Below are 27771 nucleotides of genomic sequence, written 5' to 3' on the forward strand. Positions count from 1 at the left end.
TGTTTTGGGGGATTGCCGTGAATTAATGTACCTCTGCCCCAGTATCCACTAGGGCCCATGTTTTGTATATTAGTGGGGGACCAATAAATCCTCAATTCAACATGTGGCCTCCAGTCACCCAGTGCCATATGGCCCTCACCTGTGGGCAACCTTGGCCACTTCTTCAAGTCAGTGATTGGGGGGGTCCCCATCCAATGAAGCTGCCTTCCTCTGGAGCAGGGGTCGCAGTTGGAGTTACCCACACCTCCTGGTCCCGTTTCTTACTTCTGTGGTGAACTGCTGGTCAGGTCTTAAGCAGCCCCCCCCCCCCCCCGCCCCCGACTCACCAGCACAGAGTTTAGCTACCTGTCTTATCTTGTCCCTGCACAGATCCATCCACATCTGTGCTCGGGAGACATGGAAGGGCTCCTTTGCTGAGTTCCGGCCCTTTTCCTTTGGTCTACTCACTTTAGCATCTTTCAAACCCTGTTTACATGTTAGTCTAAATCATTTAAATCTGCCAGAGCCTCACCAGCCGTATACAGGTTACACCTGACCACGGACGGGGCTTAGCACTGCCACCAAAGCTCCATACCAATCCCGTGGGCCTTGCTGAATCCGTTTCTTAAGTCTCCTGTAAACACAGTCCTGTCTGGGCCCGTGAACTGGGCATTAAATACAGCTTCCCTCATGCCCAGTTCACTCAACAGAGCCTGTCCTTCTTCAATGGTTTTGCAGTCTGTAGTACTCATGGGAATCTCAGCTGAAATTGCCCAGGTATCCCAAATGGCTCATATGAGCCAATCCATTATGGGCTGGTTTCCCTCATGTTGTCTTAAATTGTGAAGTCTTCGTCTCAATGAGTGGTTAGGTTGCTTAACTTCTCTGCTTCTGTAGAACTTAAAATGATCTGCCCCCATACCCCATAGCCTCACAAGCTAGGTGGCCACAGGCTCATTCATAGCTTGTTTAAATGTCTTTCTCAGTTCTAATAGTTCTGGTGCTGAGTCTTCTCTGATTACCATGGTCTCCTGCACTGGGCTATTGTTAAGATCTCCATCAACATGTTGGACCATGGATTTTCCCTTTCTTTGAATTAAAGGTCGGACCCAAGGAGCATCTCCCACTATCTCTAGGTCACCTCCTTCTTCCTCACTGCCCGACTGTTCCCAGGGGTTGCAGGTTTTGTGATCCCAAGATGGGCCTTTTACTATCATTCTAATCTGGGCTTTTTTCCCCTTTTGACCTCCTAGATGTAAAAAGTGACATGCCAACACCTCCATCTCCTTTTCTCTCTTATCTAATTTACTGGCAAGGTCAGAGGCCAGTACAGAAGAGGCCAGCCTCATATCCCTCTCCCGTTCTATTTCCTCTCTGAGACCTTCAGTTTCCCTTCTGGCTAAGGCCTCCACTTGGGACAGATTTCTTATTATCAACAGCAGCAGCCAAGCAGCCTCTGCAGCTGCTTTTTGACATTTCTGTCCCTGGTGTGCTACCCCCAGAGATTGCAGAATCTGTTCCAGACCTTCTGCTGTTTCCATACTCATGTGGCAGCCCCCGCCAGTCAAGGAGTGCCACCCCATACCACCTACAAGTTGGCTGCCACCCTGGGAGCTCTCCCATAGCTCTCGACTGTTTAGAAGACCTCACCCAGTTACACATCTCACTGCCCACTGCATTAACCATGCCACTGCAGCCACCCCCGCCAAGCCTATGGGAATGGCCCACTAGGTTAACATTTCCTCAGCCCACACCCTCCCCTCACCCCACCTTACTTTGGTTGCTGGTCTCTTTCCCCATATCAGGGACATCAACGCTCTTCCAAACTCATTCTCAGTTTTATTGTATCCATCCGGCTATGCCAATGGTAAGTCAAGTTCACTGCTGGGAGGTGCACGTGGCATCCAATCCCCTCCTCCCACAGTCCTTGACAGATAAGCAGGTGACCCCCATTCACGGCTGTGTTCGAAAGTCCACACCCAGAACCACCCTGTGGTTCTGGACAGTCTTACAAAATGGCCCAAGACCAGCCTCGTGGTTTTCCCAGCTTTTATCCCCTTAGCCCCTCCCCTGCAAGCAGCTATGGTCAACCATTGGCTGGAAGAGGGAAGGGGCGTAGCTTCTTTGCAGAGCATGGGAAGGAGGTAGGTCTATGGCTTGTCCATCACAGGGTCAGAGGAACATCCAGTCACAGCTGGTAATTGATATGCCTTACAGCAGCCAGAATTTAAAAAATGCTTCCTGACAACAAATATCACTTCTAGAAACGTACTTCAAGATATATGCACTGTTTGAATCAAAAGGCACAGTTATCCACTGCAGGCTTTTGGGATAAAGAAGGGCTGGAAATATCCCAAATGTCTAGCCAGGGGGTCTGGCTGGTTGAGGGAATCCTCTGCCATACAAAGAAAAAAATGAGGCTCCTTACAGATGATTAGCAATGACTTTGAAGATCAATTATTAAATAAAAACAAGGTCTAAGAACAGAACACTACAAACATGCCAACATTTGTAGAACAGTGGGGCAGTAAAGGCCACTTCTGACACTGCAGTCTATCTCTGGAGGACGGCAGGAAACTGCTGCACTAGCCTTCTCTTTGGAAGGGAAGGGCCGGGAGAAAGGGTGTGTTTATCATGTGAGCCTGAGACAGACCTGAATGCTCCTGAAAACTAAGATCCAACAGCCACACCTGCATCAGCATCAGCCTGTCAGCTTCACCTCAGTAAGTATGCGGTATGTGTGCGTGAGCACGTGTGCACGGGTATGCATGCTCAATCTAAAGGCCAACCTCAAAAGCCTTCTTCACTCACTCCCCACCTTGAATTTTGACGCTGGATCTCTCAGCAAGGCCTGGGGTCCACAGTGTCAGCTAGACTAGCTAGACAGAGACTGAAGGGACCCCTCTCTCCCTCCCCAGGTCTGGGATGATGCGCCTGGCTTTTCTTTATGTAGGTGCTGGGACTGAACTGAAGTCCTCATGCTCAAACAGCAAGTACTTCACCGAGGCAGCGCCCGAGCCTCTCCCTTCAGTTTTTCCTGCTGCTGTTTTCCCGTTGGTGTTTCTCCCTATTTATATCCCCTCTCCTTTCCCTTCATTAAGACTGAAGCAACTTTGTTCCCTTTTCCTTCCTCTAGGTATCTGACAGTTGTGCTTCCCAGGTTTCTCTCCCGGCTGCTCTACCCTGAATGGAGGGAAGATGGCAGCAGCACTATGATGGGGACTGAAATTGTGCTTTTCAGCTGCAGTTTGGGGGCCACGACTGAACTGAGTCACTGGAGTGACCCACTTCAGGACAGACTCCTTCCCCCGGGGAGCTCGTACTTGTGACTGAAGGTGGGCCATGCTGGCTCTACTCTCTTAGCCCAATGCCTACCAGCTGTCGAGCTCCCCACAGGACTCACTGAGGTGTTGTACCGGCAACACAGCCATCTCAGCTTCCTGCATACCAGGTTCTGATCCAAGCTGCAAATTGCTAGCCGAACCTGATTTTCAGACTTGGCTTCACCAGAGCCAGATCAAAAATGCTTACTCGCCGGGCGTGGTGGCACATGCCTGTAGTCCCAGCACTTGGGAGGCAGAGGCAGGCAGATCTCTGCGAGTTCAAGGCCAGCCTGGTCTACATAATGAGTTCCAGGACAGCTGGGGCTTTCAGGGAGACCCTACTTCAAAAAGACCAAAAAAAAAAAAAAAAAAAAAATGCTTACTCAGGCCAGTGAGGTGGCGCAAGCTCCACAGGCCTTCTGCTTCTAGCTCCCCACAAGGCTGTTGTTTCCAGGTGGTGTCTGAGGAATCTCTCCTTAGTCTGGACACAGGCTGGTCCTTGGCTGGCATCTGGCCACTTGGATTCTAGCGTCACAAAATGCTGAGCATACTTCCTTCTGCCCCAGGAGTCTACAATTTGGACGTGCCGGGTATAAGGTGCCTATGTCCTGCCCTCCTCCCCAACAGAACAGATGACAGCAGATTAGAGCTGACTGACTGCAGAACCCTGGAATCCACAATGACCTGACAGACGAACAGACAGGGGAGCTGTGTCTGTCGAGAATGCAAACCAATGCAGGAGTAGACAGTCTGACAAAAGCTGACAGCTGGGCATGGTGGCTCATGCCCAGGATCCCAGCACTTGGGAGGCTGAAGCAGGAGATCTCAAGTTCAGGACAGCCAGGGTTAATAACAAAACCCTGTCTTGAAAACAAAATCAAGCAAAACCCCTAGAATCAAAAGAAACCTGAAGGTGGAAAGTCTGTCAAGGAAAAGGAATTCCGTCTGGAGACACCTTCCTGTGCAACATGACACTTCAGAGAGCACCGCAGCCGGCAGACAGACGGTGTTGTACTGGCTTCCACCACACAGCAGACAGAGCCACCAATATGGTGACAGAGCCCTGGCCAAACAGCACTAGTCACAGAGAGAACACACAGGAACATTCTAGAAAGTCACCAGCCCATTCCCCGTAAAAACGTCTCCATTTTTAGCAACGGACACACTGGTATCAAGGACTGATAGAACACACCTGCAACTGATTCTCACTCAGATGAGAAAAAAGTGCATGACATACACACAGAGAAAACTCTAACCAAAGAACTTCGCCTGGAGAATTGGGGTCAGGGGTCAGTTTCCTGCCGAGCGGCAAAGCAGATCGAGACTGAGGAGACAAATCAGCTGCTGTATGCCTGGCCTGTCTGTGCACACCAACAAGGTTGGCAGTCCATGTGAGTGGACTGATTGTGTGTGTGTGGGGGGGGTGCTGAAGAAGCTCCTTTGCTCTGGAAATTGCCACAGACGGAACACTGTGCTGGGGAGAGGGCTGGTGCAGGCTCCTGGCTAGATCTGAGCAGGCTTGTATTTGTGGAAGCCAGCACCTTCCCACTCTGCTCTACCTCTGCATTGTTTTGAAATGAAGGCTTAAAAAGATTTTATTTAATTTCTGTTTGAGTGTTTTGCCTGCATTTATCTATGTATACCACATGCATGCCCAGTTGCCAATGGGGGCCAGAAGAGGGCACTGGGACCCCTGGAACTGGAGTTACAGACCATTATGAGATACCATGTGGGTGCTGGGAAGAGAACCCAGGTCCTCTGCAAGAGCAGTGAGTGATCCAAACTGCTGAGCCATCCATCACCTCTCCATCCCCTACCTCTCCATTTTTAAATCCTGAAACAGTCCACCTCGGCTAAGTTGTCACCAGCACGAAGACTCAATCAGAACAAGCCTGGTTCTGTGCTAATGCCAGGGTCAAGGGCCCACTGGCTCAAGGCCCAGTCTGTCTCACCTCAGAGGCAGGAGGCAAATCGGAGGTAGCCCAGCTTTAATGCCTCCACCAGCAGAGACAAGAGGGCTTTGGTTCCACTTAACCTACCACATTTCTTCCTTCTGCTTCATAAGAGCAAAGCCAAGTCACAAGCAAACACTCATTATCGTAACAGTTCTTTAATTACCCAAGCAATCCCAACCCCATTTAAAAATAAAACTGCAAAGCACCCCCAGAATTAAAGCACAAAAGGGTCCCCCAAACTGGCATCACAAGTGCCACAAAGCCCTCTCTGGGAAAGCTTGCTTCGTCTTTCATTACAAAGGCACAGAGTCACCTGAGGCCTCAGGTGTCAGCATCACTGCAAGTCAAGGTCGCATTCGTGTGCAACCCAATCCATCATTAAAGTGTAGAGCAGTTCCCCAAGATCCCACAAGGAGCTGCAGCTTCTCCTATAAATAATTTAAAAAAAACTACACCTTAAGGCCAGTGCAGGCCTAACACGGGATCTGACATTCTGAGGGGACAGGTTTTCTTCAGTCTGTACGGCAGACACACTGACCCCACTCTGCCAAAACTCACATGTGGCCAGTCCCTAAATCCTACAAAATTCTTCTGGCCAGCTCCCTCGCTGCCACTGCTACCATCCCATTTCCAGGTTTTAAAAATATAAACTGTGGCTCCGGGGATCCTGGATTTGCTCCCCAACACCAAGTGTGGTAGAAGTCAGGTCAGTGTGTGGGGTGAGCTCACCGGCGGGGTGGCTCAGCCACAGCCGGGTCACAGGCTGGGCTGTCTGGGATGCCAGCCTCTGGGACACTGGCCTCCTCTGCTGTGGGTTGGGCACCTTCCTCATCCTCAGGCTGCTCAGAGCTGGCCATACTCTCCTTGGTGGCAAGGACCTCCTTCTTCTTTTCGCCCAGCACCTCTAGCCCCATCATCCTGAGATAATGAAACCGCTCGTTCTTGGGCACAAAAGTTCGAATGGAAGCCTTTCCCCGCCATCCACACAGCACAATGGGACACTGCAGGGCATCTGGATTCCTGGTGGCAAGATGGGGCCACATAAACGTTAAACATTCTGTTAATGGCATCTAGCGATACCGATATGCAACCTCCCGATGAGGACGGTCCACCTGTGGTGATCCTTCTAGAAGGGGACTGTCTTCCAACTTCATGCCCTAGATACTTCATGCCCTAGATACTTCATGCCCTAGAGTTGACCTTCTAAGCTCACAGGATCTCCCCACCCTGCAGTTCTCCCCACACCCTCCCCTTTCAAGTCCTACTTGTGCACTGAGCATCCTGACAAGAGCAAAAAGCATCTGTTCTTACATCTTCAAGTCACTTTAGGGTGTCACTGTGGAGTTAACTGTGACTCTGGGGTGGGGAAGGGGTGTTGAGGGCTGTCGGTCACTACACAGCAGCATCAGGCCAGGGACCAAGATGCCCATTCTTTTCCTACTCAATTCTCCAAACCAGGGTCTCGTCTCTCTTGGCCACCAACATGACAGTGCTCCTTCTGTGCACTCCTGCTCCAGCAGGCAGTGTCCCCTGCTCCCCCCACCCCACAGCCTTCCCAACATGCTGCGCAGCCAGGGCACCGCTCCCTTGCTCTGGTGAGAGCACTGCCTTAGGATGCACTGTCATGTTCTTCTCAGTCATTGGTAAAGACCCCTGTTCAAGACATACAGGTTTTCCTATCTTCCACCAGCCTGGGCACAGGTCTTAACAGCGCTTCTTTTAAACTCTCTGGTGGTGACTCGCCACCCTGCCATGCAGAGCCACATCCCGATCACTTTTTACACAGCAAACATCACTAGCCACCCATACCAGCTCTCCCTCACTCTGCTCCTTCCTCGGCTGTCCCCACTGCCTCCATGGCACCTCTTCTAAATGGCTAACACTGCCTGCCCTCACAGGCTAGGTGTGGCATCCCACTGCCCCCTAGTGCCTGCAATGTCTGCAGTCAACTGTTCCTGCTACCCCAGTGGCTCCCATGTTTAGTTTACTAACATCTACTCTACTAGGGAGCTACCAAAAGGCAAGGCCTGAAAAGCCCAAACCTTGGACCCTCCAGCCCTAACCTTCCAAGTACTGGGCTTTAGCCACAGGCCACCGTGCCCAGCTACATGTCCAACGGCAAGGGCTACACAACTTACGTAGTATCCGGTTCATACTTCAGTACAATACTCCCCTTGGCTGGAAGAGAAACAGACACACATTTGCCAAGGTTTTCATAAGTGGACACAACTACTCAGCACACTATGTGCTATTTTCAAGGGAATAATGACTTCCTGGACCCAGGGATACAGGCAGAAAGGTTCACACTACTTAGCAAGACTGCTTGAGGAGCAGGAGGTTGAGGGTTAACTACTGATCAATTCTCCATACTCAAGTCCCTACTCCCAGAAATTTTACACATATGAAAATTATCAAACCGTGTACTCCAACCATCTCAATGCAGGACTGAGGCCAGTGAGATGGCCCAGTGGGTAAAAGTGCTTGGGATGACTGGAGCTCAACCCGAGAAATCACGTGAAAGGACAGAGTAACTCCTGAGGGTTGACCTCAGACCTCCCCCACCAACATCACCCACATACATAATAAAATTTCAAAAAACGGGAGAGTATAAACAGTTCCTGTACCCTGTCAACCACTCTCCTTTGAATAGGGGCTCTACCTGAGGGGGCAGGAGGCAACACTCGCCAGTGTTCTGTACTCTGCAAATCTGCAGTTCACACCCAAGGAAAAGACGAGGCTATACAAGTGCAGGACAGACTATGCAGCTCACAGACTGAGGCAGACATGAAACAGCCTCATAATTACATAGGACTGAGTCATACTCTCATAGTTTTTAGCTCTAGGTTACTTAAAATTTCTAATAATGTGAATGCTGTATAAACAAACAGTTGTTATTCTGTATTACTAGGAAATAATGACAAGGAAAGGAGTTGGCATGTTCCGAACAGACATTTTAAAAATCAGGGCCCCATGGATTAAGAATGACCTTGAATTTCTGGTCTTCCTGACTCTACCTTCCAAGAGCTGGGACTACAGGCGCTGTGTCACCACATTCAGTTTATGTGGTGCTGGGGATCAAACCCAAGGCTTCATGCATGTTAGGGACATTCTCTCTCAACTGAGCTACATTCCCAGACAGACACAATGTTCTTTCTTCAAGTACTTTCAATCCATAACTGGTCCATTCTGAGGATGTGGAACCCACATATTTGGAGGACTGACTGTATATGACTAAGAAACATGCTACATGTTCAAACCACCCATATGCCTGAAGTTCCTTTACTTACCCAGGTCCTTGACCTGACTGAATGTCTCACTGCTGAATTTCCTAAAGAATGGGTTCTCTTGGGTCAACAGTACCTTCACATCTTCCAGTGATACAGTAATGATTCTTGATTTAATAAATGGATACAACGTATATATCCCCTGTGGGAATCAAGAGAGAGATGCTGTGAGACCATGCTTCCAAAGTCTCACTCCTGGGTCAAGATGTAGGCCCAGAGGATCGACCTCAAGGATCTCTGAGGTGACAAGACTGATCCCGGGTCAGTACTAGTCAGGCCTTGAGGTACTAGACCCTCCTGGCAGCCCCAAAGGCCCCTCTCCCGGTTCTCATTAGCGTAGGGCTAGGGCTTTGAGGTTCATTTCAAAATTACCTCCTGTGCCAGACGGAAAGCGCAATCAAACTCCTCACCACCGTTATTGCGACACCAGACTTTTATCCCTGTGTTAATAACCTGTAAGTTAAAAAATAAGATAAGGCCGGGCGTGGCGCCACACGCCTTTAATCCCAGGGGGAGGCAGGTGGAGCTCTGTGAGTTCAAGGCCAGCCTGGTCTACACAGTGAGTTCCAGGACAGCTGGGGCTACAGGGCGACACTGCCTCAAAAAGACCAAAAAAAGAAAAAACACAGGAATTCAGGAGACCAGAACTGCTGATTCAGCCCTAGGTCTTTGAGGACTTTCAGAGATATCCCAGGGGGAGGCAGGTGGAGCTCTGTGAGTTCAAGGCCAGCCTGGTCTACACAGTGAGTTCCAGGACAGCTGGGGCTACAGGGAGACACTGTCTCAAAAAGACCAAAAAAAGATAAAACACAGGAATTCAGGACAATCAATGACAACAATCAATGACAACAATCAATCAATGGCAAGGCTGTGTGAGCAGCTGGGAAAGGGATGGACACAAACCGCTCTTACAGCAACAGGCTTCCAAGAAATCAACCCACAGTTGCAGCCACCTGTGCATCCACAGCACATGGCCACACATAATCATCAGAACAGAAATTACACAGGAATACTTTCAAAACACAGGTCAGCATACATCTCACCAACCATCAAGACAAGGGGCTGTCTCATGTCACTGCCCCTGAGCCCAGCAGACCCCAGAGAGCAGAGCAGAACTAAGGTCCTGCATGACCGAGCCTGGCCAGGACAGCACTGTGACCAGGGCAGCAAACCCCAGGAAAATGTGTGAAAGCATACAGCACAGGGCCTCGGGGCTGGCAGGCAAGCACCTGGCCCTGCTCCTCCCCTGGCAGGCCAGTCCCCCTCACAGCAGCTCCAAGTGTGGCTCTACCTTCATCCTCTCGCTGTTGTTCAGCAGCACGTTCCTCAGCTGCCTGGAAACCATGTACAGCTGCCGCCTCTTCCCCTCTGTGCTTCTAGTCAACAAGTTCATCTTCGGGAACGAAGGATCCAAAGCATAAAACTTCCTGTCCGCAAAGTAGCACTGCTTACAGTCAAGCGTTCAGATCACCGCACACATCTCACCCTCCCTACAGAATCCAACTTCTGCGACTGCAGTGCAGCTCCCGAGCACTCAGGTGCAGCCCTGGACTCCCGCCTGCAGGATTAGTGTTGAGGAGAACCAGCCAGGGCCCTCTGCCAGTCAAGAGTAGCCTCTGCCTCAACTGCTACTCTAATGACAAAGAGCCAAGATACCTACACTGTGTCAAACTTGAGACTTTACAAAGGTAAAGGCCACTGACCTCCACACTGAACGGGGTGAGCTAAGCCACTGGATCCCAGTCGAGAGCTCCTCACTGGTTTTTACCTCTAGGCAGCTTACTTTCTCCTTCACTTTAATGAAAGCTAGGTTCATACCTCTCAAGTTCTACCCAGTGCTAATGCAAGATCAGGAGGGGAAGAAAGCTAACTAAACAGCAGCTGAATGTGACCAATAGCGCCTCTGTACCTCAACAATAGACTTTCAAAATGATGCAGAAGGCTGAATTGATCCTTACTCAAGAGGTGGGAATAATGGATCGTCTTCAGGAATAAATACAAATGGATCTTCTTTAAATCCAAATAACTTCATTTTCTTGGAAGGAGGAGGCCTAAAGACAATAAAGATGGGATTAGCCCATCAGCAACCCTGGGAGGACACTCGTACCAAAGCCCTCATCCTGCCACACCCAGTGCTCACCCACGTTCTGTGCAGCTGGGACTTCCACACGAGAGTGCAGAAAGCAGCCATGGACACCCTCTACCCTGCACACAGCACACCACACCAACTGTGCTACTTCCCAGCTCCCATGCAACACCCTTATGGCAAGACTCTTGGGTCTGATCAGTCTATCAGGGCAGCCGGGCTCAGGTCATTCCTCACCCACACACGCCGTCTTTCTTGTGCTCCATGTTCTCCGATGTGCACATTATTTCTGTGTCTACAGTTTCAGTGACCATCTGACTTTCCATCTCGGAGGGGTCACAGGGTTTCCCCTCTGTGGTGGTCATGGGGCTTGGCTGTGTGGTCCCTCTGATCTCTGAAGACTTACTCTGCACCTGTTGAAAGGACACCTTCATTTCCGCACACAAAAGTTAACATCCTGCTGCAGGAAAACTAAAACCACCAAGACTGGGTAAGAGAAAATACTCCTTTTGTTGTTTTGGTTTGGCTTTTGATCCTTTTGAGACAGGGTCTCCCTGTAGGCCTCCCTGTAGTTCCAGCGGGCCTGGAACTCACTATGGAGATCAGCCTAGTCTCCATCTCACATGGATCTACCTGCCTCTGCGTCCTAGCTGCCAGGATTAAAGGCGTGAGCCACCATGCCTGGCTGGTCCTCAGGAGAAGCCTACAGGGCTAGCCTGATCTAACCCAAGAACACTTGAGTCCGCATTGAGGAAGGCATGTGGAGAACAAAAACACAGTTCCCTGCAGGACCAGGCAGAACCAAGCACATCCCTGCAGTATAAGCAGAGGGATTCGGGACTGCTTCAGGCACAGCAATGAGGAGCATGTCTCCAGGGCCCCAGGGTGCTCTGTGAAGAGTCAGGGCCACTGAGCATTCACAAAGTGTTCTATTTACATTTTAAACTTCCTTTGGTCCTGGGGTAATGTAGCTCAGTACTCAAACCTAGCTGCCTAGCATCCACAAGTCTGGGAACCAGCCCATGCTAGTTCAATCACAAGCAATACCAGAAAATGTAAAAAGCTATGTGTCCCTGCTCATTTCAGATTAGTAAAATTAGTTATTCTCAAGTCTATCATCAGAAATAAGTTTACAACTAAGGTTACTTCTGTGCAGCCAAGTTCCACACTGTCCCCAGGTCACCAAGCTGGTAAGGGAAGAGCCATGATTGGACTCAGTCCAAACCCAACTCACAGGAGCACTGTCACCTCAGCCTATTTTCCACAAAAACACCTCCTGTCATGTCAGTCGCCAAGGGTCTGAATTCTACCTGGTGTTCTCTGCTGCTCCGTGACTTAGACCAGATCAGACATGACCTCATCATCAAGGCGGCACCAGCAGCACACACTGCTCACTCACACACAAAGCAGGGCAGACACACAAAACTGGCTAAACCAAGTAAGGGACAGACAGAAGAGCAGACAGGGAAGTGCGGATGAGGAATGCCGTACTAGTCACTTTCCTGTTGCTGTGATGACACACTGTGACTGAAGCAACTAAGAATTTATCAAGTTTACAGCTCCAGAGGGATAAGAGCCCATCGTGGTAGGGAGGCGTGACAAGAGGCACAGGAGGGGCTGGAGTAGAACGTTGAGCGCTACATCTTCAAGTAGGCACCGGAAGCAGAGCAAACTGGCAGTGGAAGTGGCCAGGAGCTCTCCAAGCCCCAACACACTGCCTGTCCCACGGTCTACCTCACCAGAAATGTTTGCTTTTTGGAAAAGCTGAAATTCAGATCAATTTTCCCTCATTCAGGCTCAACCTCTTCTTTCCTTAAAAGCATCACTGTGCCTTTGCATGTCAGCTGAACTAACTTGTTTGTCCTAAACACACAGGAAGAGTGAACACTCTGCTTTGCCTTTTTGCATTAAACAGCCCTTACCTTTGGGTGACGTTTATTCCATGGCATTGAAGATTTTTTGATCAATACTGCCACAAAGAACCCTCCAGTATTCTGATGATGAGGTAATATTCTAAGGCTAAAAATATACGATAAATATTGTGTAAATGATCCCAAAGCATTCTTTTAGTATTAGACAGACTACACCAAGATGATCTGATGTGACCTTCCCACAAATACTTAGCCCTTATTCACAGGCAGCCCAGATGCCATCTGTACAAGGGACATGGAAGGGAAAAATGGGGAAGACAAAGGCAGACACAAGGAGGGAAGGAACATGGCAGTCAAGGTAATGAGATGCATGGAAATGTCCTAATGAAGCCCATTACTTTGCACAAATAATACAAAGCAGTTCTAAACAACCGTGTTTGTAAATGCTGCGTGCTACCAACCAATGGGCACCAAGAACACCTCACTTGGAAGGTTCTCACACTGGAGGCTGCCATAGCCCCAATCCCAAGTAAACTTATTTGAGGCCTCTAACTCCTCCCAACTAAGCTCACTGGCTTGACAAACTGTCCCACTACCCCAAACTCTGCAGTGTCCACAAACTTACCACCGCTCTAGGTGCATGGCCTGCAACTTCTCCTGGTCCTTCAGTGGAAACATGGTAGGTCGAATTTGGGTGTGCCTGCCCTGGGGAACCTCATCCCAGTCTGCAAACCACTGCCCATCTCGAGTCATGACCTGTAAAGGAGAGGCCCTTTCTAGACCTGCAGTTCTACTATAATGAAAAGGCCCAAAGTACACAGGGGGATGTACGAATGCCCCATGAATGCTCCCCACACCACAAAGTCTGTCTCTCCAAAGACAGAAAGACTCTTTGCAAAGATAAAAATCAAACATTCATGGCAAGTTACACAGCATCTATTGACAATAATGAAATACTTCCATTCCAAAGCCTAGGGTAATGTTCATAAAATCCCACTATCCACACAGGTTTCCTTTTGGTTTTTAAAGCAAGTCTTAGGTTGTTTCAGGCATGAAGCTGTAAGATAAATTTGAAACCAAGCTTGGATTTCAAATCACAAAAAAAGACAGCAAAGCTGTACTTATGGGCATGAGAGCAGCAAAGCTGGGCTCTAACAAGGAACAAAAGCAAAGGCACTTCCCCACTGCCAGAGGAAAGCATACATGCAATCATTCCATCTGTACAACCAGATGTCGCCTTGACTCAACACCCAAATGTGAGTTTTCCAACTTCTGTGGCTCCTGCATCTGCGAAGCTGCCCCTGGTCCTCTGAGTGTAGCCCTTATCACTACAGGATTACCTTCCACTGTGAGACTCCAGGCATCCACTTCAGTCCAGGCAGCTCAGTAGATACATCAGCAAGCTCCAAAGCACCTATACATAACGAAGAAATGCAGAGGCATGCCACCCCACATCCTTTAAAGGAACCAGAAACGAGGGTCACATGCAGCATGGCTCCATTTCCAAGTCACTGGCCAAGGAAAGCAAACCCACCAACAGAAAATAGGTCAGTGACAGCTGGGGTTGGAGCAGGACAGAGTGCTAATGGCCATAAAGAGCCTGCTGGGGTGGGTAATGGCCTTAAATGAACTGTGGTGATGAATATTCAGCTAAGTACATTTACCAAAAGTCAACTGGCTGTATACTATTATACATAAGTGTATGCTGTGTACTTAAGAGGTAAATTAAAACTCAACAAAGGTGCTAACAGACATTACTGCAGTTGTACGGAGATGCGAAGGTGAATTCCATTGAGCTACTTGCTGCCTGTGTGCCCCCACAGCTAGGATTTGAAGGGTGGGGTCTAGATATATTGGTCAGTTGTCTCTTTTAACAGACACCCCAGAATAAATTCCAGTCACCCAGTTTTAGATCCTAAGGTGTATTCTAAAATTGCCCACAGGTGCCTGGATTTTAAACACAAAAGGACAGCAGCTATGAACACTCGTTAACTGTACTGCCTCCAGTAGTGACACTCTAAGAAACTGTAGGCCAGGCCATTTTGGTTGGCCTTAGACAGCTACCACCATAGACTCGAGGGAAACCAACAAAGCTCCACGGAGAATAGAAGGCCAGAACTGTAAAAGCAAAGCAAAGGGTTCCCGAGGGCCCACCTGCCAGCCACCCTCACAGAAGCACATCGCTTCCTGTTATTCCTCCTTCAAAGCCACCGTGATCTAACAGTACAAGCACAAACACTGGTTTTTCTAGTAAACACTGTCCAGTGGCCTTATAAACAGCAAAGCTGGGGCTGGAAAGATGGCACAGTGGTTAAAAACACTGACTGCTCTTACAGAGGACCTGGGTTCGATTCCCAGCACCCACATAGCAGCTACAACTGTCTATAAGTCTAGTTCTAGGGGAATCCAATGGCTTCTTCTGACCTCCATGGGCACTGCACGACACAGGTGCACTCACATACATGCAGGCAATACACTCATACACATAAAACAAACAAACAAACAAACAAAAAACAACAACCACCGCAAAGCTGGCCTCAGGTGGTGTGGTGGTTTGAATGAGAATGTGCCCCATAGGCTCCAAGTATTTGGACATTTTGTGCCCAGTTGGTGGCGCTATTTTGGGAGGTCTCAGAAAGTGTGGCCATGCTGGAGGAAGCCCGTCACTAGGGGTGGGCTTGCTGGATCTCGAGTCCCTCTCTTGTTTCCTGTGCCTGCCTGAAAATGTGAGCACTCTGCTTTCTGCTCCTGTTCCAGCTGCCTCCTGCCACCACGCCTCCCTGTCTTGACCAGCTGTAATTCCCCTGGAACTGTAAGCTCAAATAAACTCTTCTACAAGTTGGTCAGTGTTTCTATCACAGCAACAGAAAAGTGACTAATACAGGTGGGCTCCAGCCAGCAGAAGCTGCCACTCCCCCAGCATGCAGTGGGCAAGCTCAGGCGATGTCTTCCTCCAGCTATGGTTCCAGCAACTTCCTGCTTCCTCACTGAGAGTGCTTGTGAACTGAGTATCTGATATTCTCTAAGTTTCCTGGTTACCTAAGCACTCTGGCTCTTCTCACTGCCAGGTCTGTGCTTTCACTGGGGTCAGTTTGGTGTGGTTAGTACCTGTTCCAGGGAAGAGAACTGCTCACCAAGAAACCAGGCAGTCACTTTTTTAAACAGACAAGAGGCAGCAGTAAAACAAAGCAGTCTGAAATCCCTCAGATCCTGCAACTGCCTTAAGGGTGCTATTTCTACAGGGCTAGTGACCAAATCCAGGGCACATTAGGCAAGCTTGCTTAGCCCTCCGTTTTTTTGAGAGTGACTCCCGTGTAGCTCAGACCAGCCTGGAACTCCAGCCTTCTGCCTTCCTCTCCCTGAGCGCTGGGATAACAGGTATCAGATAGGCGTGCAGATAGTGAACACAGAACTGACTGCTTCTCAGAGTACAGGACAGATATGGCGTATGTTGGTGCTCAGGCTACCCAGAATCTTGTTTTCCTAAGGACCAGATACCACAGGACTTTAAGTAAATCTGAAAAAGTTCAACAGCCCTGACTCCACAGCTGCAGGTAGGATTTTACTGCAGTGTCCTCCACTTCATGCACTTTTGAGGTTGACAACTACCAAAACCACTGCTCCAAAGCACTCAGAGGAGGACTGACTGCACAGCCCAGACCAGCCACAGCCAAGACAAACCTGACAGGAGAACCCAGGTACTTCCCTAGCTGTTCCACTTATTACATGCCTGTGAGGATGGCAAAGTGGAGACTCTGTTACTGGAACATGGAAGACTAGCATCTACTCTTAAGTTAGTGAATGGAGGAAAGTTAGCAATTCAGAAAAACGTTCAGAGTGAAATCATCTAACTAACCACTGTGGAAGATGCCATTTTGGCAGTTTATGCTCTCATCTGGTCCCCCATTGCAACACAGTTGACCTCACACCCGAAAGATGGGGGCTAACAAGCAAAACAGAAAATCACAGCACTGGCGCAGGTGCCAGGAACCCTTATGCATGGAAATTCCAATGATGCTGCACTATAAAGAACATTCCAGTGAGTCTTCAACACATGAAAGTCTTACCAGAGCAACCCACCTTCCAGATGTGCATCCAAAAGCATGGAAACCAGGGTATCTGAGAGCCACATGTCTACAGTCCCAGCTCTGCTGTTTATAAGGCCACTGGACAGTGTTTGGTAAAGAACACGTCTGAGAGCACTGCTAACAGAGCCAAAAGTGGAAGAAATCCAAGTGCCCATCCGCAGGCGAGTGGGTCAGCAGTAGCTTACACAGAACCCCGCAATACTCAGCTTGGCAGCCAGGAGTGACAGAGAAGGAACACAGGGACTCCTTAATGAGAAAGAGTTTCTGCTTCAGAAGACAGATAAACTAGAGTGGTGTGGTGACGGCCACAGTGACATCAGTCTCTGAACACCACTGAGAAAGCAGGAAGGGGAGCACTACTCTGACTTGAGCACAGACTCCTTTGTTTTTACACTGCCACATTCCAAACACCGCAAAATATGACAAACCCATCACAGAAGCACATTTTTAACTCCAATCCCTCTTTTAGGGTTACGGTTACAGGCTGAACATACAAGCACAGAGTCAGAAATACATACAACTGCAAACAACACTGAAGAGCCTCGCTCCAACTGAGCGCACGCACCTTCACTTTTCTCCAGCAGAGACGCTATGACTGCTTCATCCTCGATGGGGTTTAGTGAACAGGTGGAGTACACCATCCTGCCCCCCTCAGTCAGCTGCTCGGCACCTCGTGTTGCAATCCGCAGCTGTAAGCTAAGGGAAGAACCCAGGTTAACACAGAAAACAGCTCCAGAGCACACATGCTACAAAGCAGACTAATCATGTCACATACAAGTTCTTACACTTTGTAAATTTCTCTATTAAAACAAGTTCCACATTTCTTTTTAATTTCTGTTTATTTTTATGCATATGAATGTCTTGCCTGCATGTATGTAAGTGCACCCGTGTTCCCGTGTTGTACAAAGCCCACAGACTCCAGAAGAGGGCATCAGATCCCCTGGAACTGGAATTATAGATAGTTGTTAGATAGCATGTGGGTGCTGGGAACCAAACCTGGGTCCTCTGCAAGAGCAGCCTTTACACATTTCTTCAGATATGTATTATTTTCTATGGAAAATTTAAATCCCTTCCTACCTTCGAATTCTTTCCTCCATTTTATAAAACCAGTGGTATTTAATAAAAAAATTAACTTGCTAAAATTATTTGCAGTTTTTACTGGTCTAAAGGATGTGTGCTTTTCATGTTAAACGAAAAAACACCAAGTTCCACAAGAAAAGCTATAAACGCTGTTCTGAACAGTCACTTCGGAAACACCAAGAAGGAACAGAAGCTATCAGAAGACTAAGAGTAGTAACATCAGAATAACGGTCATTTCATGAAAAAAAAAAAAAGGATGTTTCAAATATGTGAACTGCTCATAAATGCATTTTAAACTAGTACACATCTTAAAAGCATAAAAGTTATAACTCTTGGAGAGGCTACTTCTGTATGCCAGGAGAGCGGCTGCAGGTGCTTACCGTAGACAGACATCCGCTGCTCAGCTACTCAAGGGAACAACATGACTTTGGTAACCAAGGATATTCACTTACCCATGGAGCTGCAGGCTATTCATAGTGCTCCACTTCTTCCAGACGTCCGTGTTCTTTCTTATGGTGCCATCTCCACTGGAAGAAGGTATTTAACAAACTGAACCTCTAAACATATAGATGCTTAATAGGCACGTCATATTCAAGATGAATTGCAAAACAAGTATTATAAATGGCAGCTTAAGACAACCTCAATTCTCACAAAGGACACCAACTTTCTATTTCTGTTTTATGGATACCATGAAACTTTTTTAAAACCATACTTCAACTTTAAATCCAAAAGGAAATAATAGATTTGAACAGAAATGCTCACTTAAACAGGTCAATTTCTGCCATCTAGGAGAAATTCAGGTTACAAATCTCCTTATAAAACTCACTTCAATTTCAGGAATGTCTTCAGCCTATACCAAGCACTTGTAAGGGCACTTTAGTCTCATAAAAAATGAAGTTATGCCGGGCGTGGTGGCGCATGCCTTTAATCCCAGCACTCAGGAGGCAGAGGCAGGTGGATCTCTGTGAGTTCTAGGACAGCTGGGGCTACAGGGAAACCCTGTTTCAAAAAGACCAAAAAAAAAAAAAAAAAAAAAATGAAGTTACTTTTCCAATAAAAAGAACACACAGGGACGATTAACATGGGACCCCCAAGGTGAATCAGAAAACTGTAACCAGGGGAAAAAAATAATTTAGTTCATGACTAATCTCTTTAGTTTTTTAATCTATTTGACAGTGTAATAGTTTTACTTACCCTATTGCAAACTACTTAAGGTAGTCCACGTTTTAAATTTTACTCAAGTCTGAAGTTCGTTTTTTAGGCGTCTTTCCTCTGCCATACCCAGTGCTGCCAGGGTAACTTTCAAACTGGGTCCTGCCACAAGCAGAACGTGTTAAACGTGGCACCCTTCCGCAAAGACGTTTCTTAAGTGCGGTATGCTGATGGGTCCTGGTCTCCACAAACCCATGCTGTTTGGGTGTTAACTCAGGCCCACGACTGCCCTCTGAACAGACATCTGTAACTGTGCAGCCTTTCCTCTGGAAAGTCATTCACTCTTTCCAGGTTTTTACACCAAGTCCAATTCTCTAGCATTTATGCTGTAAAATCTGATGAAATGTCTAAAGATGCAGATCAATGAATTTCTCAAAGCTTTTGACTTTTAAATTTCTTCACTTTACTAAACAACAAAATTTAGTAGAAAAACTCAAACTGATTGTGATTATTGTATGACCAGGCTCCCTGCAGACACAATGGAAGAGCAACGCTTGGGAAGCAAAACGGTCCCCAGGTGCCTGAGACACGTAATGTCTTCCGTCTGCTTTTGGAGCTGCTCATAAAATACCTGTTCTACAGCCAGCATCGTGCTGAGCTGTCTCACTACCACCTCCAGGTCCTTTGGTTCAAGCTCACCACATCTTTCTCCACACTCATGGCCACAACAGCTACCCACACCAGCATGTGCTCGTGTGCAGCATCTTTCCATCTGTGACTGGATTTCCTGGTGCGTTTGGGGCTTTCTGACCACCTATGTAATGTAAGTACCTGCAAGGCACATCGCATAAAATCCGGTCGTAGAAGAGAACCTCTTTCTTTCCGTCCACATCTATGGTGAGTCTCGGTATGCTGGATGCATCATGGTTTACCACCATGATGCAGGGGCTGCTCAGCCTTTTGGCCTGGTGAACGAGCAGGTAACAGCGCTTGTTGTCCACGTCATTGGCAATAACAAATCCCTCTGGGAACATGAAATGGTAGTGTGAAGTGGAATCATTTCCCAAAACACACAGCAACCACCTCCAGGCTGACCAGATCACAGCAGAGGGGTGCTCCATGAAACCTAAGACCTGAGGCCCAGACTGCCTAGAAACAGCAAGTGCTGTTCCTACCCAACCCCCGTCCCAAAAGAACCCAGCTGGCTCTACAAGGGTCTTATGGAGTACGGAAACTCAAAACCACAAGCAACACTTCACTTTGTACTGACTGTTGCGCTAATGACTTCCTTTTCAAAGATTATGGTCCATTTGTTCCAAGGGAGGGGAGGAGAAAGGTGCAGGGAAAAGAACCACCAAAAGAGGTAAAACCCTGCCCACACGCAGGGCTCTGCTCTACACTGAGAACCAGACTCCAGGCAGAGCACAGAAGCTGGTCCTGGGATGTGCTGCTCGCTGTGCCCTCCTCAGGACCACCTCTGGGAAGTTGCCGAGTACTGCCCCTGCCTTTTCTAGTTCTTTGTACAACCTTGGCAGAAAGGCAAATACGTCCAACAGCATTTGAAATCAGGACCAATCTTCAAAACAATGCGACGTGCTAATCAGCAATAACACAGAGGGAAGCGGCTCTTGCCAACTCAAGGGTCTTCACAGCCCATATAGAAAAAAATTATTAAAAACAGAGAAAGATTTTTTAGTGAAATCATTCTCTGAGTAAAACAAGGTCTTAAAAAAACAACCACAAAGGCAGGGGACTACCCACACAGCTGATAGGAGCATCTATTAAACATTGCTGGGACAGCTGGCTCGGAGCTAGCAAGCAGGAGAGACAAAAGCGGCCTTAGCCAACGCTGGATGCTGCTGGTCTTTCAGGAGAATCCCCACGAAGGGCCTCAGGTAGACTGCAGTCATGGCCACCCGTGAGCATTCTGCAGTCTCCCCACACGGTACACAATCACATCCCATTTCAAATGTAGCGTCTACTGCCACCCACAAGCAGCTGGTGAAAGGTCAAGGAATCTGAAAGGCGGGGGCCTGACAGCAGTTCGGAACAACAAACTGTTTCTCACCCAAGGCAGAACTGACAAAAGCTGGGGTGGGGAGGGTCCGAAAGGTGTCACTACTGAAGTTCAGTTTGTGACACCCACCTACTCTCAGCAGGCTGGACAAAGCACTCCACCATTTCTGCTCATAGAACGCACACTCTCTAAAACTGAGGGGGCCTCAAATTCTGTGTGCATTGTTCCTAGAACTTGTGTCAGTAGTAAGCTAAAGTGCCCAGCTCTGCTGTTAGTATGTAAGGAGCAGCCACAGGAAACTTGGCAGCCCAGTGGGAAGGCAAAGCGAGGATCTTTTCCTGCCCAAACCCACTCACGGAGCTTTCCTGTCCTCTAGTGATTACCTGGAAAGGGGACATTCATGTCAGCATGCAGCATTTCAATCAACTGTGTGGTCTTCGATCCAGGGGCTGCACACATATCTAAGATCTATGAACAAACGAGAAAGTGGCTGAGTTAAAAGACTGCTCTACATTTAATTTAAAACAATTTTTATGAATCCTTCTAGTATTCTGGTCTGTATTCTAAGACCTGCACTGCACCTCTTCACAGATGGGACCAATGTTCTATATTCCTTACAGAGATCGCATCAGACCAATGCCTCCACCCTGGCCCGAAGACACTCAGAATGAATGGTCAAGGTACAGTCTCCACAGGGGATGAACACAGAACAGCACTAGAACCCATGAAACTCATCGAGTGAGAGAGAGACAGAGCATTGGAGTGCCATGCGAAGTCTCAGCTCTGTACCCAGGGCCCAGTTACTTCACTTTGCCTCCTTCTCCCCATCTAGAAAATTCAGTGATGGCCTGTGCCCCTAGAGGGCTATGTGGACAAAAGGAATCAATCAGTTCACACAAAGATTATGGACCAGTGCTTGGCACCAATGAGCTTTATAGATTTCAGTGAGATTTAGCCAGTGAGGAGCACTCAAGATTACCTGAATAATTAACAAATAAACTTTAAAAGGGAAAGAATGCGTATTATAAAACAGAAGTATAAAATACCACCTAAAATACATACCATTCTGTGTCAAAAAGGAGGGTCAGAACTAATTATACTTAAAGGCTGCAGCAAAACAAACCCCCAGCCCTCGCAGCCCCACCCGGCTGTCTTCCACCGGCACACTACCTTATGGTGTGGCTGAACATGAAGCAACAGTGGTGGGATCATGCTAACGGCCTCCTGCCGACTGATATAGCCCTGGAGGAGAAAAACCGGCAATAAGATGGACAGAACACTGCAGTATCAGGCAACAGCAGAGGCTCACAGTTTTACAAAGAACACGTATTTACCAGCACACAACATACTGAGAAAAAAATCTTTACACATTACTGGATAATTGGCTGCTATTTAAAGCTAATTAAAAAGGACCATTAACATCAAAACTAACCACGAGAAGGTTACACATAGTTCAGGTGTGATGCTGGTTTAGTACCTGGTCTCAACTCTTACACGGGTCAGGTGCGCACCTCTCAGAAGAGGCCTGCTCGCTGAACAGCAGCAAGGAGCAGCAATCTAATACAGGACAGAAAGTGACTGCTGGGCAATTGGTCTTATTCTCCAAGTCCAGCCTCCCTTGCTCGCTCTTTTCAGGACCCTCCAGGCCCCCTTGCTACCTCCAAGCAACTGCCGAGCAGACATCAGTTACTGCTGCCAGCTCCATGGTTTGGACAGTGATTATCATCCTTCTAGTCTTTCTCAAGAGGCCAGGGCATGAGAGCCAGAAGACAGCATTCAGCTGCAGGCAGAGGCCTCCGGCTGCAGGCCAGTACTGCCTTGTCACAACCCTACCAACAGCCTAGAAGGTACACTGGCCGCCCACAGACCATTTGTCTTCCAGCACCTGAAATGCTGGCCAGGCATCTGCTATACAGCACAGTGGGCAGAAAGAATGCACACTCAGACCTTCCATTGCACCTGTTCACCTGGGTTCCTGGCTCACCTGCACGCTGCTCCAAGCTTCTGGTTAAACAGGTGACTCTGGTGAGCCTGCCTCCTGCCTCCACCCTAGCTTAGTCACTGGACTAACACAGTGAACACACCCCAGAGGCTGTGGCGCCAGCTCTGACCACCTTAGCTCCTGATCAAAATGGAGAAGGCTTCCTTCCTAGCACCCGCCTCCCCTTCCCAAGCTGCCCAAGCCTCACTCTTCAATACCCAACTAGCTGCATATCACACTGGTCCCCACACAGCCTCTGCTCCATTCAAAGCACAAACCCCAAATTGCTCCCTCATGGCTCGCTTAGCTTTCCTCAACATCTCCTGTAAGAGCCCAGCAGAGCCCAGCACAGACGGGCACCTGGCAGCACTCTGTCCTTTACACTACCCAGGGAGGGAAGGCAGGTGTGCAGGAGCCCGGAGTAGCAGCTTACCTCTGTGGACAGAAAGCCACGCTGCTAGGAAGCAGCCGGGAGGGAAACAGCCAACAGAACTGAACAAGGTAAATGACTCAAGCAAGCTGGTGACGGCTTCAGAAGAAAGACGGGAAGCACAGAATTTCTGAAAGCCCCATGAATAAGAACACATTGTCTAGGGGCTTCAAGGGGTTTGCATGGCTTAAGAATGGAGACAGGAAAGAGGAAGGAGAAAAGCTCTGACTATGAACGTGAGATGAAGAACGAAAAGGAAAAGTACAGGGTGCCTACATACCTACTGCAGGAAATCATTTGTTCTGGGATGGCTGGAGGATAGAGTTCAGCGGCCAAATCTAGCCAATCCATCTAACTCAAAGAACTCAGGAAGGGCTGCACTCTATGAGCACCACAGCTATACCTTAGGTATATAAACTTCCTTTTTTTAAAAAAACATTGGCAAAGGTTAAGTGCTAGAATAATATGTGATGAAAAAAGTAAAGATAAAATGTGAAACTAAGACAGGCGGATCTCTGTGAGTTCAAGGCCAGCCTGTTCTACATACTGAGTTCCAGGACAGCTGGGGCTACGGGGAGACCCTGTCTCAAAAAAAAGATCCCCGCCCCCAAAAGAAAAAAGCTAAAAGTGTTATTATAAATCAAACAGATTTTAGAACTCTCCACAGTCCCCTAAGGAGCCTTAAAAACCCACTTTTCATGGATGCCAAGCAAACGGGTATGCGCCAAGAGCAGAAGTAGACTGAGCAGTGGCACCGATCAGCAGAGCACGCTGCTCACCCACAAGTCCACGAGGAAGAGACGGCAAGTCGGCTCACAGCAATGGGAGGCACTACGAGCCTCAGTACGTGATCCCAACTAGGTCACAGGTAGGTAATGCTGAGAAACTAAGACTGGGGCATTGTCTCCCAGAGCCTCAGGACAGCAAGGGAGCCTAAGAAACCTACTCACAGATTCAGTTTCGCTGACCAGGAACTGATGAAACTTTTCCAACTGTGGAGACTTTCTCAAGATTTTTCGACTAAGGTTTGTATGCCAGGCAAGTTCTTCAGGATACCTAAATAAAAAGAAAGTAAAATGCTCACAAACTACAAACAGGGCATGTTAACAGATATTTAAATGCATGACATAGACCCTTTAGTTTCCATTTCTAAACAAACCACTTCAATAATTCTCAAATAAAAGGGCTTCCATACAAGATCAGGCCCATAAATCAAGCTAACCTGAAAACCACCGATGCATGACTTTAACTCCTAGTCCACTGTCATCTGCACAGACCTCAGGACAAAGCACCTCCTACCATGTGTGTCCATGTATGACGACAAGTCATTGACGGGGAGGCTTCTCCACTTGGTTCTCACCTACTGGCTCTACACATGCACAGGCCAAGATGCTGACGAAACACACAGCACCTTGCTCAATCAGCCTAACACCAAGCAGTCGGGTGGTGACCAACTGTACTGTGTGGTAATGCTTACTGTTAAGTGTGAGGTATGATAATGAATTCAGTTTAACAATGCACAGTCACAACGGTTCCATGCATCCAGTGGTGCTGGGAAAGTGAAACTGGGCTGACGGGAAACAGACACAGTGACGGATGGGAGGCTTGGTGTGACAGAGACAAACAGGCTTTGACCGTCTCAGATGCTGCTTAGTAGCTGTGCTGCCAGAGTTCCTAATAAGCTTCCTCCTCATGCACAGACATGTGTTCTGAGGTTACGGTCCACTGTGTATAGTTTCTGCTTTACTTCCTGAGAGATTTCCAAGCATCCAACACTGACAAGTAAAGGTGATTAAATAAATATTTATAAGATAAAGCTGACAGTCATCGATAACAGGAAAAGTATTAGGACCCCAAACTAGTCAATCTTGCTAATACTCCAGTTAAAGCCACTGGCAGAGCAAGACTCATTTTCATTCTTTGTCACAACCCACACATACCGTACAGCAAACGGGCTTCAGCTGTCTAACGGGCTGTTAAAGTCAAACATTTCTCAGCATTACCTGCAAAGTGCACAATAAAATAACTACAGTGGAGTGCCCGAGTGTCCCTGCAGGTATGTGCTGAACATCCTCCTGAGCCAAGGCCAAAGCGCAGACTTCCTCATCTGCAAAGCATTCCTTCCATGTCACTGCACTTAACAAAGTTTAAGGAACAAATGTTTACAGCTGACATGTAAAGCAGCAAATTCATGCAAAACTAAGCTGTCAGACGTCCTCCACTTCAAACAGTGCATATGCCCATGACCACCAGTCTGATCTTCAAGTCAACTACCTTGCAGCACTAGGAGGGAGGACACTAGACCCCATGAAGGCTTCTGTAGCCTCGTTACCCACAGCAGCTGAGAACATCTTCCTTCCCACCGAGGACTATGGTGGACATGCAGTTAGTGGCCCGCAGCAGCAGCCTGCACCTGAGCCATCGCCCTCTACTGCATTCTCCAAGCTAAATCAAAATCTAACTAATTGAATTAAAATCTAACCAAAATGCATAATATGGAAACAAATAATTTGAGGGGCAGAAAACTCAAGATCTTTATCCTGGCTGCACACTGATTTTTGTGTTCAGAACTCAGTTCTCATTTAAAATGCACATCTATGCATGATTATTCTAAGGGCATTGCAAATCTAATGACCAGCAAGAGAAGGCAAGTGATACTACATGATTAAAAGTAACACAGTCTTGTAGTCAAAACCTCCAAAAAGTTGCCAAAAACTTAATAGTTCCTATAGCAACTATTTAAAACACTGTTTTCTATTGTGACAATTCTCAGTATCGCCAAAATATGGGATACAAAACAGCTACTAAAATCTTAACACAGGGCTTGGAACCTCTGGATTATTACGGAGCATGCCAGGCACTGCACAAGGTGGCCTAGGACCTGGGCAGAGGGATGAGCAGGAAATAACCCAGAAGACATCTGACAGGTAAAGAAAGGGCTAACTCAGGAGCGGGAGTGCCTGGGTGCTGGAGAATGAAGACAGAAACCTGCCTGAGACGGGAAACAATGGGACAAGTCCTAGCAGACTGGTGAGCCTCTGCCAAGCTAAGTCTGTCCTGGGGCAGACAGAGATCCTACCCTGTGGCAGTTCTGCAAACAGAAGGGAAACAAACTACTCGATGCCATCAAGGAAAGGGAGAGGCTGAACAACAAACGAACAGTGACAGAAATGCCAGGAGCTGCAAGTCATTTACAAAGCCTATCACCAGGGCAGTGCTGACCAAGGCACCTGGGAGAAGCGTGTGGGGAGAGAGCCCCGCGCTGTAGGCTAAGGCAAATGCAGCAGACCGCATGGTACCTACCAACTCAGTGGCTCTGGAACTTTCACTTTCTGACCATCCACCTCCAGATCCTCCAAGTCCTTAAAATACTTGTTCTTCAAGCAGTGGAGAATCTCTTTTGCATGGCTATTGAAAAATAAGCACGGTTTAAGAGATCTGAAAAGACAATACACTGCATCTTCTGGATTTCAGACTCCAAATATTTTAAAACTAAAACCAACTTGAGCTAGACAGATGGCTCAGTGGTTGGTGGTTAAGAGCACTGGCTGCTCTCGCAGGGGACCGAGGTCCGAGTCCCAGCACCCACATGGCAGCTACTGACCATCCATAAGCCCAGTTCTGGGGGATCCGACGCCCTCTTCTGACCTCCGTGGGCACTGTATGACACGGGTGCACTTGCATACATGCAGGGATTACACTCATACATATGAAATTTAAAAAAGAAAACCTAGGGGCTCAGCGTGGTGGCGCAGGCCTTTTATCCCAGCAGGGGCGGGCTGATCTCTGTGAATTAAAGGCCAGCCTGGTCTACATAGTGAGTTCCAGGACAGCTGGGTCTAGAGGGAAACCCTGTCTCAAAAAGACCAAAAAAGAAAGAAAAACTAAAACCATCTCTGCACTTAGAGATGGAATGTAGACGCCCAGGCCTGTCCAACCTTCCGACACTGTGACACAACGTTGAGATTTACAAAGTTCAATTTGGGAAGCAACACAACAGTCCCCATAATTTGAAAGTTTACTATTCTGTGTTGGGCCACAGTTTGGACTCAATGGCCGGAACGACAATGTACATGCAACACTGTACTTCTACCTGGTTTCACTTTTACTTCCAACAAAATCTTGAAGTTGTAACCAGGATGGGAAAGAGACAAATTCGATGTCAAAGACGATGTTTCCCACCCGTAGTGCGGCTTCCCCCCGGAGAAGCACGCGGCCCAGCCTGTTCGCGATCGCATTCGCGCCCACCCCCCCGCCGCAAGCCTCCGCTAAGCTGCTTCTCAGCCCCGGGGCGACAATACCTTTTGTAACCCGTGATCCTCAGCGTGGCGGGGAGCGGTTCCCGCAGTGCGTCCATGAACTGGTCCCACTCACCATCGGGCACGATCTTCAGCTCCTGATAGTACTGCTCAAACAGCTTGTTCTCCTTGACGATCTCGGGGTAGCCGCCTTCCCAGCCCTGCAAGGGAAGCCGCAGGTGAACGGGCGCGGTCCGGGGTGCCCCGCAGGCCTCCCTCGCAGCCCA

The 27771-nt window shown here is 48.2% G+C and overlaps 1 protein-coding gene across 1 annotated transcript in view; it reads right to left on the bottom strand.

The window, feature by feature from the left end:
* Window positions 1-5393: 5393 nt before the first annotated feature.
* Nsun2 (NOP2/Sun RNA methyltransferase 2) overlaps window positions 5394-27771 on the bottom strand; it is a 23654-nt gene continuing 1276 nt past the window's right edge. Inside the window, exons 2-19 of the mRNA XM_008834572.3 lie at window positions 27548-27705; window positions 26550-26654; window positions 24197-24302; window positions 22006-22077; window positions 21219-21303; window positions 19650-19842; window positions 18119-18193; window positions 17152-17282; window positions 13839-13912; window positions 13124-13254; window positions 12550-12646; window positions 10865-11040; window positions 10500-10592; window positions 9833-9968; window positions 8914-8994; window positions 8545-8683; window positions 7396-7435; window positions 5394-6277 (exon numbers count right to left, since the gene is read on the bottom strand). Coding sequence (XP_008832794.1) covers window positions 5983-6277; window positions 7396-7435; window positions 8545-8683; window positions 8914-8994; window positions 9833-9968; window positions 10500-10592; window positions 10865-11040; window positions 12550-12646; window positions 13124-13254; window positions 13839-13912; window positions 17152-17282; window positions 18119-18193; window positions 19650-19842; window positions 21219-21303; window positions 22006-22077; window positions 24197-24302; window positions 26550-26654; window positions 27548-27705 — 2187 coding nt within the window. The 3' untranslated portion in view covers window positions 5394-5982. The remainder of the gene's footprint in view (window positions 6278-7395; window positions 7436-8544; window positions 8684-8913; window positions 8995-9832; window positions 9969-10499; window positions 10593-10864; window positions 11041-12549; window positions 12647-13123; window positions 13255-13838; window positions 13913-17151; window positions 17283-18118; window positions 18194-19649; window positions 19843-21218; window positions 21304-22005; window positions 22078-24196; window positions 24303-26549; window positions 26655-27547; window positions 27706-27771) is intronic.

The sequence above is a fragment of the Nannospalax galili genome, unplaced genomic scaffold (assembly GCF_000622305.1).
Source record: "Nannospalax galili isolate Female #2095 unplaced genomic scaffold, S.galili_v1.0 scaffold197, whole genome shotgun sequence".
NCBI classification, from domain to species: domain Eukaryota; kingdom Metazoa; phylum Chordata; class Mammalia; order Rodentia; family Spalacidae; genus Nannospalax; species Nannospalax galili.